The sequence below is a fragment of the Oculina patagonica genome, chromosome 8 (assembly GCF_052425735.1).
Source record: "Oculina patagonica isolate OP01 chromosome 8, crgOcupat, whole genome shotgun sequence".
NCBI classification, from domain to species: domain Eukaryota; kingdom Metazoa; phylum Cnidaria; class Anthozoa; order Scleractinia; family Oculinidae; genus Oculina; species Oculina patagonica.
The window spans coordinates 2,740,418-2,758,769 of record NC_135765.1 but is presented as its reverse complement, the minus strand read 5'-3'; the positions used below and the strand labels follow the sequence as shown (position 1 = coordinate 2,758,769).

The window sequence follows — 18,352 nt, the reverse complement described above, 5'->3', positions numbered from 1 at the left end:
TCTCTCCGCGCTTCTGTTGAGCCGCGGTCACCCCAAACTTCTTTGCTCTCCTGCGTTTCTTTTAGAGCTGCGGTCACCCCCAACGTCTTTGCTCTGCTGCAGTTCTTGTGAGCTGCGGCTATCGTCACCTTTCCCTTGCTCCTGAGCAGCGTGTGGAACATTTTGATCAGGGAAGAGGGTGTTTCGACGCACTGCTGGCGGTCCCTGATCTGTCGTGACTGCTATGTCACGCTGATCTGTCACGCTACCAGATGGCTGTTTGGTAGGCAATTCAATACCAGCAGAAGCAAGCGTGTCTTTGTTTTGTTCTGTGAGGCTACTAGCCTCAGGATGTGCGCTTTCTACCTCTGCACTGATACTGTCTCCCCTTCCCCGTCCAAACATTCCGTCAGTTAGTGTATCGATGAGCGGAACCTTGGAATCTCTTCGATGGATAGTTCCTCTTCGTTCCAGCTGTATCGATGGACGTCGCTTTTTGCTCGCAAGTATACTTTGTCTGCGGTGATCGGATGACATAAGAGCTTTGACAGCTTTAGCTCTATCAAACTAAGGGAAAACATACAAGAAAGGCACATTAGTACGACACACTGAAGAAACATAAGAAGTAATCTCTACTTAGCGAAACAAGAGACGCCAAGAGGTTGCAGCGAGGTAACTGTTTTCTGAACGAGATTAAATCAGAAGTTTTTTTTCTTGTTGCATGAGGTGCAAAGGAATGTTTTTTATAATAGCGTACTGCTTTCTAGAAATTTTAGTTTATTGATTACTTAACACCCCGCTCCATAAAATACCTTGTTGTTTCTCATCTTACTTCACAACTGATAACTTTTCTCTGTGAAATTTCGCTCTATATTAAAGAATAATCTTGTCTTTGTACGAGAGGAGCACTTCAAGCCAAGTAATAACCAATCACAACAAACGTAAACAAAGCAGTTAACCAATCAGAACTTGAAGCAAAATCTTTCAATCGGTAGGAAGCGCGGGAAAGCTTGTAACCCGCGCCAAGTGCGGGAAACATGTAACCAGTTCCAAGCGCGGAAAAACGTGTACCCGCTCCAGCACAGAAACATGTCCAGTTCCAAGCGCGGGAAAACATGTATCGCTCCAGCGCGGGAAAAACATTGAATCAGCTCCAGCGCGGGAACATTTTCAGCTCCGCGCGGGACGTGTACCCGTGCCAGCACGGGAACATGTAACCAGTTTCAAGCGCGGGAACGTGTGCCAAATCACGAATGGCTCTGGTTAAAGAAAATACATGTTGCACGAGCACAGTCAGACGAAACCCAATTCCGGAACTAAACTTACTGTCGAAACCCAAATAATTATTCATCACTTTAATTAATTACCGATATGGGACCATCGTCAGAGGACTCCAGCATCTCTGAAGCCTTCTCACCAAGGTGTGTATCAATCAATAATCGAGTGGTCTTTGCTGTGAAAGAAAATAAAGGTCATCTGTCATGATCATTGACGAATCAAATGTGTCTTTTGTGAAAACTGTTAAAAGCACTCGAAGAGTTTTAAATTATTTACATTGTCTTTCAAAAAATAGCAAGAAGCTGTTATCGAACACCGACCGAACCCCCCCCCCCGGGGGGGTACTCTGTATATTTTTGGGTGGTGGTGTGCCGCTGGGACCTTTACTAGGCTAAACACCGAAAATCCCCACCCTATCCCAGACTTGCTGTTTTTAGCTTTCACTTCCCAGACTAAACTGCTTGAAAACGATACCCTTCAAAGCGGCGCATACCTATATAGCTCAAATATGGGAGTACCCCCTCCCCCCCCGGCCGAAAGCCGACTTACTTGCAACTCCCACCCTCCTTTCCCTCTCCCAGACTGAACTCTGCGACAGCATCACAGAAGAAGCTTATTGAATATCAATTACAAGCCGGTATTGGCGAGAGAATATAACATATTTTTGTGTCATTGTGTGTTAAAAAAGGAGCCCATTACCAGGCTAGGAGCATGCACCTCCGTATAGATTTGTGGGACGGCGTTTTCACAAGAAAAGTAATATTCAGCTGCCTTTCCCCAAATCCTGCTTCCGATGTCAGCTCTCTTTGCGGAATCTAATCATCCGCGAAGTTTCCTCGCATATCCGCTACGTCACTTCCCAGGTGGACAGGCACTGTGTTCGTTCACAGTCTTTCCTCGCTTGTGTTGCTATGACCAATTCGCGGGATCTTATCATTCTTCATCCGTTCACAGACCAGTTGGAGTTCCGCTCCGGGTAATGGCTCCTGGTTATAAGTGGTTATTATAATGTTAAAATCATAGCACCTCCTTGCTGAACAAGGCCAAATCCATATTCCACAAAACCAGAGATCTCATCGCACAATCGATCCGCCTGTAAAGAGAAAGCAGAAAGATAACTGGATTAGAAAAGCAAAGAGAGCAATAATAGGGATTTGTATACTGTACTACAACGAGAAATTGATGTTGTCACTGATGACGATTATAAGATCAATCAGTGAAGATTGACCTGAAATGTCAATTGGTTGTTAGGACATTAGACATCAAGGACCCAAACCAGATTAGACAGTTATACCGTTTTACATGAAGTAAAAGCTTAACTTCGTCTGCCTAACTTGAAATATAAATTAGGTTTTAGTTTTTTCCTGGCGCTCGAACCTACGATCACACGACTCAAATAATGTCGTTATTGAAATGTTGGCTGCAAACGAATCATTTTTTACGGTTTAAGACAGAATCAGCCACAAAGGACTTTAACCGCAGTGATATCAGATTCTCTTTCTAACGTTGGCAAGTCAGTGTAATCTACAGGGTTTATATTATACTGTCTTATACAGCTGTTTCGAGAAAGGTATTCTGTCCTACAGGCGCCAATTGTTCAAACGATGATAAACCCTATCCACCGGATTCCCAGTAAATTACTATCCAGTGGGTAGCGTAGGTTAGGGTTTAAACCTTTACAATAAACAATAACAAGCTTTGTAATTATTATCAACTGGATCAGGGTAACCGCGGAGCATTTTCCGCAGCCGCCTGTGGATAGCGATTTAAGTCTGGCCCCAGTGTCCAAAGGGTGGATAGCACTACCCACTGGATTGCGATTTATCCGGTGAATAGCGTTATCCACGCTTTGAACAGCCGGGACCTGTAGCATAAAAGTAGGCGACAGCCTGTCCAAACTGGTCTCTTCAACGTACCTCGTCCTTGATAAACATCATGGCAGACTTTGTTTCTTCTTCAATAACAGTAGGTGATGCGCCCGCCATGATGGCTTCAGATAGTGATCTGCGCCTGTGCTGTGGCTGTCGTACCACTGAGTGTCGCTGAGTGATTCCTTCAGACGCCTTGCGATCATAGTGACTTGTCTGGGTTCCCTTAAACAACACAGTAATTATTATAGCGATTTCACCGTCAGTTGTCTATTTACTTGAAAAAAAAAAACAACAACAACAACGCCTGCTTCGATTATAAGCGCCGCCTAGGAATGATGCAGCATGTGAGAAGTCAAAAATGCTACTGAGCGCCTCCTTCCAAAAAGAGCAGCGCCTCCCAAGAACACGGCTCATATTTAAAGCACTAAAGCTCTAAATCGACGTTTCAACAAAGAGGCTTACGCTGCGATGCAGCTACTTGATTGCGGTCAGGAAGAACAAAGTAGCATTGACATGACAAACTGAATTTTTATTGTTGTTGTCATTGTTTTTAAAAAAAAGGAGCTGGATTTCCACTATCATAGTGGGCGTGAATTCTAAATGGTTTTACGTGTCTAAAATGAAATAGAGAAATTGTATGGACGGCTTGTGTCTGCTGAAAATCTGAACCACGTGCCAACTTCATGCAACTGAGGTGCAGTTGAGAAAGTCAGTTGCATCACGGCTACTTACTTTGTCAGCTAGCGTGACCATCCTCGCCTCCCTAACTTTCACGTAAGGTGCCTTTTCTTCCCTGCATTCACCCACCACTAAGTCACGTCGTTTAAATCCAAGTCCTTTCGTTTCCTTTTCCTTGGCTCTTTTAGTTTCTTTTCTATCTTTTCCTTCCAACACCTCTCCTTCCTCCTCCCCCTCCTCCTCCTCCTCTTCCGTTTCTTCGTCTTCTTCTTCATCGTCATCTTTTTCTTCAGCCTTTTCTCCCTCTTTTGCTTTGCTGGCCTTTCTTTGCCTCTTTGGTGATTTTACTGACTTTTGCTTCGGTTTCTTTCCTGGCCCCTTTAATGTCGATGCCTTCCTTGGTTTCTTTGTGGCCTGTTCCTCTCCTGAGTCCGAGTATTGTTCGGAAGATCGGGGTGCAGTAGACTCTGTTTCCACGGAAACTACAACAACACACATTACCCTTAACAACCATTTTTGGATTCAAATGATTCTGCGAGTAGTTAAGCAGAGATTCAACCAAATGGAAAACAAGGAAATGCGCATGAAATTGTGTGTGAATGCGTGAAAATGGAGAGTATGACCTCAACGCTCAGTAGCTTCATACATCCTTAAAGCCCAATGATATTGAATTACCTTTAATGGCTGAAGCTGTCTCAGACCGCAATCTCTCTTCTTTCACTTCTGCTTCAGCCAAGGCCAACTCAGATTTAACGTAAGCAGTTTCCTAAAAGGGAAGGGTGGGATATTAGACATCACACCAACTTTCCTTAAAAATATATTACAAATGTGAAGCTAAATAAAATAAAATAAAAAGTAAAAATAAAAATAATGTCTAAAACTTTAAGAAGGACGAGGCTGCAAAACGTAAATCCACAAGGTATGTGTGGTATTTGACTTTAAACTTAAAAACACCAAAAATTAACCAATCAAGCGATGATTACGATTCGAGACTCAATTTTTTAGACAAAGATTTTGAGAGCATAGTTTTCTGTGGGAGCAAAACTGACCCCAACCAAAAGGTTAGGGTAGATTTTGCTGTATTTGTGCACTTGGCGACGTTTAAGTCGAAAACAAGTCTCTGCTTAGTTGGACATTTCAGAGGCAAATAGAGACGATCTGGTGGTAATTAGCCTTAACACCACCTGTTACGTTTAAACCATAGTTATAACTATGGTTTAAACCAAGTCACGGTTCGTGCGCAACTAGCAACTAATAGTCGCGGGCAGCTCTTTCTTGGTCTTTCTTACTTCTTAAATCTTGTAAGAAAGGCCGCATATATTGTAAAGAAGATTCCCACCTGAACAGATAGACTGACAGCCTAAGCCTCCCAAACCCGAGGGTGAAAACGGGTACGAGATTAAGCCTAAGCCATATGGAATTCTAGGCTGGTTAGGCGTACCAAAATCGCGCAAAATGGTTATTGTTCTTGTGTCATTTACTTAAAGTGTATGAAAAGTTTTAGTTAAATTTGCCTCGAACAACCTTTGAAATAAATAGATAAAGCCCTATTTAATGAAAATACCTTCTTAGATGTAGACAGCTGTGCCCTAAGTTTGTTCAGGTCTTCTTTCAGTCGCTCAATGTACTCATCTTTCTTCTTTAATTCCTCTGAATTGTTGGCTAGTCGTGTTTTGTACACAGGACACTTAGGGCACTCCCTGGCATGAGCAGATTTGGCCTGACGCGGTTCCGATACCTCTAAACTTGATGATGGTTCAATACTTGCCTCAGTCCCTGCAGGCGCCTTCAAATACGAACATTAATTATCACACATTAGTATATAATTACCATGTGCACAAATAATATTATCATTTCATTTATTTGCGGATGAAAAATTCTTTAGAAAACAAGGACGACTTTCACAAAATACGCCAATGACAATAGCTATAACCAGAAATCCATAAACAGATAGGTCTATTACGGAGTCTTGGTTCAGGCCCCGCACTAAAATTGATTCGTTAATACGCGTCGTTAGTTATAGAAAACATCCGTAGCCTGATGCAATCCCGTTGAATTCAGTTTAGCGCGGGTCTTTGATTGCTCAAGAGTTTTTGCGCAGAAGATAGTTTCTTTTTCTTGAAAAGTCTGTTGCTACTGCAATATTTAATTGTTACGTATAAAGCTCCGCATCTCATCAAATGTCCACTTTTATCTTCACAAACTTCTGATAAGACATTGAATTTACTATAACTTTGTTCAAACCTCCTTAGAAACAGACAGCGAAGCTAGCTTTCTTTGAAGTTCTCTGTTTTCCTGTAACATAAAAATGACAAGCCCATTATAACTCCTGTTTCATAAGTCAATACCCAATTCCCTTTATGACACACGACTGCGGGGACTCATAGTAGTTGTATTCAGCGTTGGCTGAATACAGTAAAGGACATGTTTTGATGAATACAACCACCACGATTCCCTGCAGGTGTTTCTTATAGAGAGAACTGGCAATTGGTTCTTCAGCTCGGTGTTAAACTCGCGACTAAGAGTATTGCTACTTTCCCTAGAAAAGAATAGTAAACTTTCTCTGGTTACCCTAAAAATTTTGCACAGTGACCCAGACAGGACCTTTAGATTTGTGTTGCAACGCATTGAGTGAGACGATTTATCATACTACCGAACGGTGCTGCTATCCAATAAAGAACAATACTGCGAACTGACAGGTTGACGTGAACTAGTCCGGCAAAAGCCGTGCTGCCCAGCACTCGATCCGCGCACGTCAGCAATTCATTTATCCGTGCTGATCCTATCGGTATGCATGACGCGTGTCATATATTAACCTAGTAAAATGTCCCAGCTCACAACGAGTCTCTTGGAGCTCAGTTGGATAGAGCGCCCAAACGGTATCTGGGAGGCCATGGGTTCGATTCCCGTTGGGATTCAGACTTTTTCGTTGTCCCACGCTCGTGTCATTGTTAAACAATGCATCCTCATGATAAAAAAAAAAACTAACCAACTGTCTTACGTCGGCTTGATCAGGAAGATATTTAGGTCTTGGTCATTATGGATGCACCTTGTAGGGCGTTGGTCCTTACGCCATGACCTCAAGTCAAATAATTTCCCGTCCAGCCCTCCCACTTAGTCAATAAATTTGTGATACTTACTTAGTCACGTGACTCACCTCCTCCAGCTTAAACGCAACCTTCCGCGCGTCTCGGACTTGAGCCTGCAGTATGTGAGTGGCACCGGTGTCCTCGCTCAGGCCGCTCCCACCCAGTTTTATCTGACAAATAATTAAGTTTTTTGTAAAAAAAAAAAAAACTCTTTAATGCTGTAACAACGATTAGCAAGAAATTACACGAAAGAAAGTGTGGTCTGTTATCATCTAAAAGCAATACGGGCTGTTCGCCATTTACGCGGGGAAACGTATTGGTTTGCGGTTTCAACAACAGTGGTACACATTTACCCGGGAGGGAAATTCCGTGTAAGATTTGGAGTGTTTTTTTTTTTTACCAGATCAGAATTAACTCAGAGCGCCTGGAAATGAGCTGAGTAGCCGATTGAAACTGGTAGAAAATCTCGAACAGCATATCGTGAGCACACTTTCCGTTTGAATACTCCAACCTTGTCCCCAGGGTCGTCTCCTTCCCTTCAACTGGAGCGAGAGAGAAAAGACAGGAAGGGGGACAAGGTTTAGAACACTCTGATTAGGGTGTTCAGTTTATTTTGGAAGTTTTGAGGTAGAACAAATCAAAATAGTCTCACCACTTACATTCAAAACGAAATTTCTCGAATGTTTGGTAAATGGTAAACTACCACAGAGATTACAAGGAGGTAGCCTGTGTAGTTATTTTTGCGCGTTTAAAAGAGATCTAGAGTGCGATCGCGAGAAGGCCACGCGAAAAAGAATCTATTTTTTCCTCGCGTGGCCCATCGCCTTTCGCGTTTCCCATACGCGCGCTCGAAACTACGGTGCCTGCCACGCATGCTAAAAAGGAGGGTGCATCTTTTATATTTTTAATTGGCTCAAAAGGCCCCCTGTAATTTTTAAGTTATTAAATGTACGTTAGACTGAACCAAAAAAAAGATTTTCAAAGCTGAATGCAAATCAGGATATAAACACGTGTTCTGTGCAAGAGGATTCTGATAACATGTCATTCCCTCTGATTACCTCGTCTACTCCTTCAGCCAAATCTATTTCTGCTCCATCGATTTTGATTTTATCTCCGTCTTTTCTCTCATTTAGAACTTTCCGAAGATACTGCAAGTAAACAGAAAACGAGATAATTTAATTAGTAAGTCTTTAACTTGTCTTTTGTTTATTGTTCATTATACTAGTAAGACAAAACGAAGAACGCGAAACATTAACGAGATTAGAACGAAACAAATTACATTTAGGCGAAAAGAATCAGTGTTCCGATGGATTAAAATTCTTAAATGGTGACCAGCTTGCAACGAAGTCAAATGTGGAGAGTGCCACACAGATAAACACCCAGCGCATTGGAAAACAAAATAAACACTGCTACTTTTAGCCAGAGTTGCAATTAAGCTAGCTAATTCTAGCTAAGTTCAACTTTTGTCTAACGCGCTAAACTAAACAAGTCAATTTATGTGGTATTAGTAACTCATGCTATCTCATTCTAACCACTTTGCACTGTTTTAGTTCGATTTGCTTCGTTTGCAGTTGGTCCTCCACCAAAAGTTTGTCGTTATTCAATCGAGTCTTATCCTTCTCAAGATTTTTCACGCTCTACAAAGAAAAAAATTAAAATCACAGAAAAAAGAAGAAGTCAGAGTCCTCATGCCCTGTACAGGAAGCCTTTCAGTATTGGGAATCAGATTTAGTTTATTTTCGCCCCACTTACTTTCTCCTGTTTGCTCAACTCTCTTTTCAAACTGAAATTAGAATTATGCATATACCATTAATCGATTTTGGAAATAAACTATCATTGAAAAAGAAGTCAACAAAATTAATTTTACGTATTTAGTCGCATTTGCGTGGTTGTGCAGTACACTGCATGTGCAAGTTGCACAATACAGGATGCTGTTAAAATGCCCTGTTGAAGTGTTGCTCCGACTGATTCCAAAACTAGAAATTGGGTTGTGTTTTTCGATACACATTGCTGTCTTGGTTAAACGCATTTTCTGATGACGTAACAAAACATTACCTTGTGGCGCGCCCTAGTGATACGTGTAAATCACAGCCAGACGCAGCCTTCAATACATGAAATTGAGATGCCTGTAGGTGGGAATCCCTGGGCTGCCTGTTCGGGGACTTACTTGTCAATATACTCAGTCTGAGTATTCAGCGTCATGATAATTCTATTGAGCTCCTTCTCCAGAGATTCTTTATCTAAAATAAAAACAAAATAATCTTTTTACAGCTTCCTTTATAATTTTATCAGACGAATGTTGAAGAAGGCAAATGGAGACCAAAGAATAACAAGCGGAGGGCGCAGGTAAGAACAGGTATGAGGAGAAAACCTCCGCTCGTCTTCGACGATTTCTGGTGAAAAGGATAGACTGTAAGACTGTTAACAGTCTGTTAGTCTTGCTGGGCCCTCGGATTCGAGTCGAATTGGAATAAGATGTGGATTTCTGGGGGAGGAAACCGGAGAACCTGGAGAAACCCTCGAAGCAAGAACGAGAACCAACAACAAACTGACCCACATATGACGCCACTTCCGGGAAACGCCCGCCACTTGTTGGGGGTGAGCGCTCTCACCACTGCGCCAACCCTGCTCCCGCGTTGACATTCTGTCAGTTGATAAGGCTGATAACGGAATGAAACCTGTTACAGAGCACACTTTTTTTCATATGGAAGGAATACATTATGATGCATAGATTTAATTATTGTCTTACCCAGTTTCCCCTCGTGTCGCACCATGTTCAGTATATCGACCATTTCACCTGCCACAAGTTTCCACTGTTGCGTATCATCTCTTCGAATACTTGATCTCCCTGAGGAAATTAACACAAAATGGTTACAATCAATCTACATACTCTGCCATGCGATCAAAACTTCGATCACTTGCAAATTTATGGAGCAGAAGAGAGCTCTCTACTACGAGCTGGCAAATCCTTCGAAGGGTGGAAACTTCGGACACCTTTTGTGCGATTTTCGGAAAACTTCTGAAGGTTCTCAGACAAGAAAAACTTGAAAGCTTATCCAGATAAATTGGATTCGTGTACCGAGTTGGCAATCTGAGAGGGTATCGGAAGTTTCTCTTTCAAAGGCAAAAGTTTGTTCGTAACAAATTGCTCGTCTTACTGTTGAAGATGTCTTTTCTTTGTTGCACGGCCATCTTCTTGTACATGTTCAGTTCTCTTTCCAACTGTCGCTTTTCTCTTTAGAAGAAATAATAATAATGGTCTTTTCTTAGAGAAGAAATAAATGTGTTAAGAAAATAAAATGCGCCTGGCCTGATCTTCTTGTAATATAGTTACTGGGGGGTAAAAGTATCCTGGAAGCTTGAGCCAAGTGGCCCATACTTGCCGGAGCTTTTTCCCGGTTTCTGTAGTATAAAGCAGCTAGGAATATTCTACTCCCCCGGCCCCTGAATGGGATGCTAGTCCATCGCAGGGTACCCCCTCACATTATTCGCCGGTACCCATCTATACACCTGGGTGGAGCGAGGCACTATGAGAGTAAAAAAAAAATTCTAAAAAAAAAACACCCCCACCCATTAATTTACTTTTAAATAAAGTATTCATTCATTCATTCATTCAAGTGTCTTGCCCAAGAACACAACACAATGATCCCGGCCAGGGTCAGGCCTCGGACCCCGGACCGGTCGATCCGTAGTCCAGTGCACTAACCATTAGGCCACCGCGCCTCCCACAAAAGTATCCATTGATTGGAGAAGAATTCCTCGGATAAATAATTTTTGAGAGTATATAAGCGAAGTGAAGTTGGTCACAGAAGGTCTATTTATCTGGGATGGGGTGGGGGAGGGGGGGAAGTAATGTCTCATCTGCGCAACCCTGTTGGATAGAACGTTTTAATTTTTTAAATAAAAATAAAAACTACTGGTCATAAAGTAAAACATACTGTTCCAAGCTCTCGGTCGCTTCTCCTTTCTTCGATAAATCGAGCATCTTTTTATTCATCGTCTTTAATTTGTCCGTAGTTTCTCTGACATTTTGGAATGTATCCCTGCCAAAAAAAAAAACAACAACATGAAAAAAAACTTCAAAATGTGCAAATCGAACCATTCCAACATTTATATCATGTCTGGCGTAATTTAAGTTTGGAAATCAAGACAATAAAACTAAATTAAATTCAGTCGGGCCAACTCTTCTCTACAACCACAGTCCGAAGGTTTTCCGACTGTTATCGACCAATCGTAAACTCCCGCCGACTGCCACCAACCACGGCCTATAAACATCCCTGACAAATTTCACTTTCTCTGAGAGACTTCCCCCCGGTTGTCGAACGTCTCCCAAAAAAATTCTTCTCAGAACTACCCTCACCCGGACAACACACATACAACTACTATACTCCTGGGTTCAAACCATTTACTATAATCATTAATAGTGCGGGCATTCCATTCGCTGGTTCCGCGCGACAGTTGTGACGTCAGCATGGCTCTACAGCTTTTTCAAAACTAAGACGCAGGCACAAGCAATGGTCTTTGGGGAAGTGTTTTTCACTTTCTCGACTTGCGCCGATATACTTTTTTCTAACTAATTTTGCTGTAGTTATACTAATTAAATCTTGAGTTATTGTTTGTACTGACTGTATTGCCCGCTGTGCCCCTTCTACATCCATAGAATGCTCTTTTCTGCTTATAGCTTCCAGCTGCAATGGAGATTAAAACATGTTAGCAAAATTGAAAGAACAAATACGGAGCTGGAAAAACTATTAACACGGGTCACTTGTGTTTCTCACGGCTTGGCGCCGTTTACGCGCGTACTTGCTTCAAGCTCTCATTGTGATTGCTTTAAGGTGGATTTCCACTGACGCGTAATTTTTTACGTGCGTTTACGTGCGTGAAAACATTTAGAGTCAATGTATAAAGGACTTGTATACACGTTTACGCAAGTCGTTCAAACATTGTCTCTAAATTTTTTCACGACTAAACGCACGTAAAATACGCAACAGTGGAAATCCAGCATTAGTTTGATAGTTTCACGACGCTTTGTTTAAATATTGTTCTATGTTACTAGACAAGGGAACGAATCCCATCAGGAATGATATCGGTGAGGTAATAAAACAAGAAATTAAACTTGCCTCGTCCAGTACCTCCTCTTCGTCCACGTCAAGAGACTGAAAGAAAAAAATTTACGAAAAAAAAACAAAAAATTAAAAAAAAATGCTTTTTAAAATTTGACGTAAAGTTTGTAAATGGAAATAAATAACCCGGGAGTATTGGGGAGAAAAAAAAAGGTAAAAATACGAAAACAGAAAATTTGAAACAGTACGTTTGCCGAGCTTGAGAATATCTTTGCAAACACTGCAAAAGGATATCATCTTCAGAGAACTCGATGACCAAACGGTAAAAAAGTTTTTTTTTAATCGAAAAAAAAAAACAACAAAACAAACAAACTCAGTGAAATGAGGAAGACTACTTACATCTTGTAGGGAATACAGCAGCTGAAAAGAATTAAGTAAAACTAACTGTTAGTGATGGTTTTTATTTTGGTAAATTAAGAGTAAAATAGTAATTGGTGTTTTCTTTTGGGTTTGGAATTTGCTGAAAAAGAAAATAAAAATTAAAAAAAAATATATATATAAAAAAAGGGCGAAAACGAGATCTCTCTGCTCGATTTAACCACATTGTACAGGTTTTGTATGATCCGCATTGCGTTTTCTTTGCAAGTTCAGTAATTTTAGTGTCTGGTCAATATAATTTTTGCAAGATTAATAACCAACAAGTGAATGAACGAGCAAGCGAGTGAGTATAAGTGAGTCAGTTGGTTGGACTTAGTAAATAATTTCAATACTATTAATGTAAATGTTCATAGTTGTGCATACCTCGTCTCTTTCACGACACAAAGATTTGTAATCAGTCAACAGACTTTCCATGGCCATCTGTGAGAAAAAACAACGCCTTGGTAAATTAAGTGATATAACGCGTTGATCTTTTCCAACGAGTTTTTTTGTCAGTAGAGAGGAATGGAAGCAGTACGTTTTATGACGTTTCCGGATGTTCGGGTTGGTAGCAATGACCCATACTAAAGCCCTGGCCAAACGGCAACGCAAGTTGAAAACTTGCGTCTACTTGCGTCTCTGTTTGGCCAGGACTTGCGTGCACTTGTGTTGACTTGCGTTCACTTTGGTCAAGATCAAATTTGCACTTAAGTAAACGCAAGTTTTTCACTGTTTGGCCACCCAATGCAAGTCAACGCAGTTTTTACAGTTTTCTTCAAATATTGAATTGCAGCGCGTAGCATTTTAAATGGCTTTTTTGCAAACTTGCGTGCACTTGCCACTAAACTTGCGTGTCCGTTTGGCCACCCAACGCAATTCTGTACGCAAGTTCAACTTGCGACTACTTGCATCCGCTTGCGTTACTGTTTGGCCAGAGCTTAAGCCGAGGGGTTTGCGATTGAGCGCGTGACTAGCCCAGTCTAGCGCGCGCCGAGCGCAAGCTATTTCCTCGCGCGTGGTCCTAAGCTCTATTTCCGTCGCTCTCTGCTGTCCGATTATTTTCCCTATTTCGGGGTTCATTGAGCCTAGAGTAGGAGTGTAGTACACCGTCACTCACCGCTGGGCAAAAGAAAAAGATAACACAGATGTAAAATCAGTAAAATTGACACTCGATGGAACAATAAAGCAAATAAGGTATCAAATATGATGAAAAGACAAAACGTAGTGTTCACACCTGTCCACTGAGATGTTCCTGCATTGCAGCGTAACCCTGTGGAATACAAACACAGAACAAAGAAATCAGATCACTTGCAAACTGGCATATTGGTTGTTTACGCACTGGATTCAATGCACAAGGAGTAATAAATCTTGAAAATAATTGTTTGAATCTGTATGTTTAACTTGAGAAGCAAGGAGCAAGTGTTAAAATACATTGATTTGAAATCACATTTTTTAAAAGTTATGCTTTCAAGTTCTTGCATTGTGAATTAAGGTGATTCCACTGAAATAGAAGGAGTATTAAAAAATTTCTGAAACTCGGTCCAGGTTACAATTATGTTATGAGCATTAAAAAAATGAAATAAAAAATGGGGGTCACCGCGCTAGTTTTTGTGTAAAATGGATGGGAATTATAGTAAATATACGACCCGCGAGGTATATATTTGTAATCCGAATGGGGAACTATTGTTTCTAGAAAAAAAGCATTTTTGCATTAAAGTATTAGTCTAATTCAACAAAATAGACTTTGATCTTATATTAAAAACTATTCTTATTGTACAGGAATTAAGATAATGAAAGAAATTAAAGATTTTGCTTCGTGCGCACGTTAACGGCACTACCTAAAAACGTGTTTTTACGGCATTAAAATTAAAATATCTCAATGTAGAGTATTAAACTTTTCTTTAAATCGCTATATATTGTAGACAACCGTATGACATTTAAATTAATGCATTAAAAAATGGGGGTCACCGTGCTCGTTTAAGAGAAAACGACTATTTATTTCCCTACCGAGCTTAGCCTGAAGGGAATCTCGTAGTGTTCTGTGTGCGCGCGCGCTCGTGCGCGCACTAAATGACGCGAAAACTTATGCGCAGCAAGGATGCGCAATGCAATTCCGTGGAATCACCTTAAATGCAGTATATGAGAAAGTTAGGAATATTTTAAGCAAATGAAAGATCATCGCAGTAATGTACTCAACTTAAACAGTTGAGAAAAGCAAGCCTTGCTTTTCTCAACTGTTTAAGTTGAGTACATTACTGCGATGATCTTTCATTTACTCAAAATGTATATCCGCAGTACAAATATATGAATTTCATATATTCATTTCATAAAAGTTAAGAATGTTGTGACATGCTTTTACCCGGGTATCAGTGCAGGATCTAGGGGAGAGGCTTAAAGGGCTCCCTTTTGTTGAGAATTGAGACGAAACTAGATCCGTCACTAAATATTTCCTACTTTCCTCAGGAAAGCAAATAATCTGATTATAACTTGCTGGGAGCTGCATCCTCGGAGACCCAGGGGCGGTAAGTCGGTGCGAAACGAAGTAAGCTCGACAAAAGTCGAGCGGCGAAAGTTTTCTAGGACTGAATGAGCCCCTTCTTTCCGCCCTTCTTGAAAACTTTCGCCGCTTCGAGTTTTTCCGGGTTACTTCGTTTCGCCCCAACTAACTGCCCCTGGGTCTCCGAGGATGCGGGAACTGTTGATCCAAACTGGAAACAAAGAAATAGGTCATAAACGCTACAAACTTATAGAATGCTTGCTAAGTATAGAAACCCGGGTTTACAACTGGATCTAGCTGATGTTGAAATTAACTGAAACAACTGAGGATTTTTGTTTTACCTGTTGATCCTGGTCATCGTACATAGACTCGTAATCTTTCAGCAACTGAAAGATGAAAAGGAAAAGTTTAATCAGCAAAATATCCTGAGTCAAACAGCGGTCAAGATAAAATTGAAGAGAGGGGTTGCGATCTGTTGTCAAAAATAATTTTAAGAAGTTAAAAAAATATAGATAACCGGCTTTATTTAGACGCAGTTGGGTTTAAAGCTAGAAGCTTGTGAGGCTGTGTATTCCCGATCGAATTGGAATTTGGAAGTGTTGGCTTTTGTGGAGGGAGGAAAACCGGAGAACTCGGAGAAAAACCCTCGGAGCAAGGACAAGAACCAACAATAAACTCAACCCACATATGACGCCGGGTCCAGGATTCGAACCCGGGCCACATTGGTTGGCAGGCGAGCGCTCTCGCGCCAGATCTTCTTGTGTTTCACCCAAATTACCTAAATCCTATTCGATCCATATGGCAAATAAGAGAGTATTTCTAAGGAAACAACTGCATGCACTTTCACCTTTGATATTCGATCAGTAATACCACTGAACTCTTGTCCGATCTGACTGGGATTCTGTTCTCCAATTCCCACCGCATGTACAGTTATTGGAAGATCCTCACTAGCGCCGACAGGCTCAGGTTTATCTTCATCTTGCTCCTCGGGTGAGAAGAGATCTTTTCTCCAGCTGGCCTCATATTCGGATTCTTGGGTGTCTTTCATCAAGGACACCGTCTGCAAATCAAGGCCTTTCATCTGAAGCTTGTTCTTTTGCTTCTTGCGGTATTTACCATGCTTTTGCATAGCGTGATCGTATCTTCGCGACATGATTCACAACTTGATCGCTTTTCACATCTCAACAACCACTAAAATTGTGATGGAAAGTTGCGAATCATGCCACAAAATCCCTTCTGATCTAGAAGAGGGATTTTTTAAAATAAAAGCTACATAGCTGGTCTGTAGCGTAACGTTCTTAATGGCGCGCAGAATTCGCGTGAATTGTTTGATATTCGATTGTAATTAATCATTACAATTGTGACGTTATAGGCTTGACTTTGACGTCATAATTTCTCCTTCGGCTGTCTGTCATTGTTATTCGAAAAACAGGCCTTCAGTTTTCATATTAAGTTTTCTTCTATTGCAAGGTCTGTCCCCGCTAACAAACCGTATAACACTGAAGGAAAGGTGTACCGTCGTTTAAGAAATCACATGGAACTGTAAATGAGGTAGGCTGGCGAAAAGCGAAAAAGATAAAGAGATTGGATTGTCCATTCTTTACTTTTTGGGGCTGTTTAACTTGCCGACTGGAACAAGTTGTTCTCTTAATAGATTCGATCAAAAGTCCCGTTATAGGCACTTGGCCTTATTTTTGTTCGAAAGTTTTTTTGGTGGGCTTTTCTATTTTTCTTAGAGGTGGCCCATTTCATAAATCGGAAAGAATTTTGAATGATTGTTCTTGTATTTGAAAGGGACTTGGCGTCTGAAAACTATTGGGTGCACATATCAAAACTGCACGTTCCAACTTTCTCAACATAACGATGTGAACATCAGATGCACATTGACGCTCTTGCACAAAATATACAAAAGGACCCCAACAGGGGTGGGGGAGTTTTGTGTCTAAGATTTTCTGGGCTTCTGGGCTGTGATTGGTGGGGACGAGTGTGTAACTGAATGAGGTTACTTGAAAAAAGAAATGATCCTCTTGTTGCTTACAGTACAATCAAAAACTCATTTGAATTTTAAAGGAAATTAATGTTTAAAGTGTCTTTATATCTGATAAATACACGGCTAACCCAATAACCCAAAATCTAAATCTGTTTGGATTTGACAAAACGTGGACTCTTGGATCCGTGCTTGAAGGCCAACGCACCGGCTGGGGGGCTTGCTAAAGTCAGCTTTTTGGCTTGTTTCCGCAAAGACTTTGCTTTGAAATGTGGCCAGGACTGCTCCCGGCTTTTGGTTTTCTGGGGGCTGGGCTCAGTAGCCTTGAGGCCACTAAGAGCTCAGCTGTGAACGGGCATGGGAAGGCTTCCTAGCAGTGCCCCTGGGCTCTCTAAAACCCACAAGGGGAAGGGAGGGGAGGGCTAAGAGAGTTGCTGGCCCCTGGCAGTTCTGAGAGGCCTTGTTTTCTTAAATCAGGGCAGTAATATAGGTGCAAGAATGAAAAGATCTACATCAGAGGTTTTTAAAGCCGTTCAATAAACGAACAGTTTGTGCTTTATCAAGTTAAAACACTCGGCTGTGCCTCGTGTTTTAACTTGATAAAGCACTTCTGCTCGTTTATTAAACATTACAGCAATATTATGGCAAATGAGCCTGACAAAAAATCACTGCATTCAACAGTGAATTTTGTTCAGGCTTTTTTATTGCAACTGCTTAAATTGCAAACTGCAATTATCATTAAATTGCTTACAAGTTACAAAGAGCAGGAGGTGCAAACATGAAAGTCTACAATGATAAATTCTTCATACAACTATCCACAGTTCTGATTTCATTCCTATTAATCACTTTTTAGAAAAAAAATCGGTCCGCACTGCGTACATGTATTAGTGCTCAGCTTTATTGAGCTTTGTGCATTATTGTATAATTTGTTCGGTCACGGTAGCGCATTAATTAGGATTTTGTTGCATAGACTAGAGTTGTGGAGAAAGGGTCAAAATATCAAGCTTCAACAGTTAAACAGAAAAAAACCGGTAGAAATAATAAACAAGTGCAAGGTGATCTAGGAAGGCTATCTGGAGTAGGCATAGCTTACGTACTCTGATTGGTTGATTTAGCATGGGTAGACGCTAACAAATACCTTCAATTGAACGTGCGCGAATTAACAGACAGCATGAGACCACATCACGTTGATGTTTGTTGACATGGTTTATGTCTTAATTATCTCAAATTAGACTTGCTTTGTTTGTTGTACATTGTCATTGGTTGTTTACTTTGGGTAACGAGGCAAGAACGAGTGATTATCGCTTACTATTACCAAGAGAAGAAAACTGAAAAATACTTTGAGTATGCTAACATGTATGAGAAACCTCAGTGTAACTTGGTTAGTATGACGTCATAATTTGCCGTATATGAAGCACTTACTCAAATTTTTAGCATTACAGCATTGTGTCTGCGCTTCGCACTAAACACAAAAATGTTGATCAAAGTTGGCC

At 41.0% G+C, this 18,352-nt stretch overlaps 1 protein-coding gene across 1 annotated transcript; it reads right to left on the bottom strand.

Annotated features, from left to right (window-relative positions):
- Positions 1-13: 13 nt before the first annotated feature.
- Positions 14-16,204, bottom strand: LOC144662511 (uncharacterized). The gene is made up of 23 exons (XM_078523325.1): positions 15,720-16,204; positions 15,214-15,258; positions 13,610-13,645; positions 12,760-12,816; positions 12,358-12,378; positions 12,016-12,051; positions 11,522-11,583; positions 10,834-10,938; positions 10,054-10,130; positions 9,645-9,743; positions 9,063-9,135; positions 8,648-8,678; positions 8,428-8,532; positions 7,954-8,043; positions 6,964-7,065; positions 6,051-6,101; positions 5,371-5,592; positions 4,482-4,572; positions 3,861-4,288; positions 3,174-3,350; positions 2,284-2,350; positions 1,347-1,432; positions 14-546 (listed from the first exon to the last, which is right to left on the bottom strand). Exons 1-23 carry the CDS (start codon positions 16,023-16,025, stop codon positions 28-30), a joined length of 2,886 nt encoding a protein of 961 aa, XP_078379451.1. The 5' UTR covers positions 16,026-16,204; the 3' UTR covers positions 14-27.
- Positions 16,205-18,352: the final 2,148 nt, after the last annotated feature.

Bases quoted from the DNA above. Each gene is read 5' to 3' on its own strand.
- LOC144662511 (XM_078523325.1), bottom strand. From the start codon at position 16,025: ATGTCGCGAAGATACGATCACGCTATGCAAAAGCATGGTAAATACCGC. The intron at 10,131-10,833 runs GTATGTTTTACT...TTTCTTCTAAAG, and splicing joins GCGACCGAGAGCTTGGAACA to AGAAAAGCGACAGTTGGAAA. The intron at 8,533-8,647 runs GTAAGTGGGGCG...TTTTCTTTGTAG, and splicing joins AGTTGAGCAAACAGGAGAAA to AGCGTGAAAAATCTTGAGAA.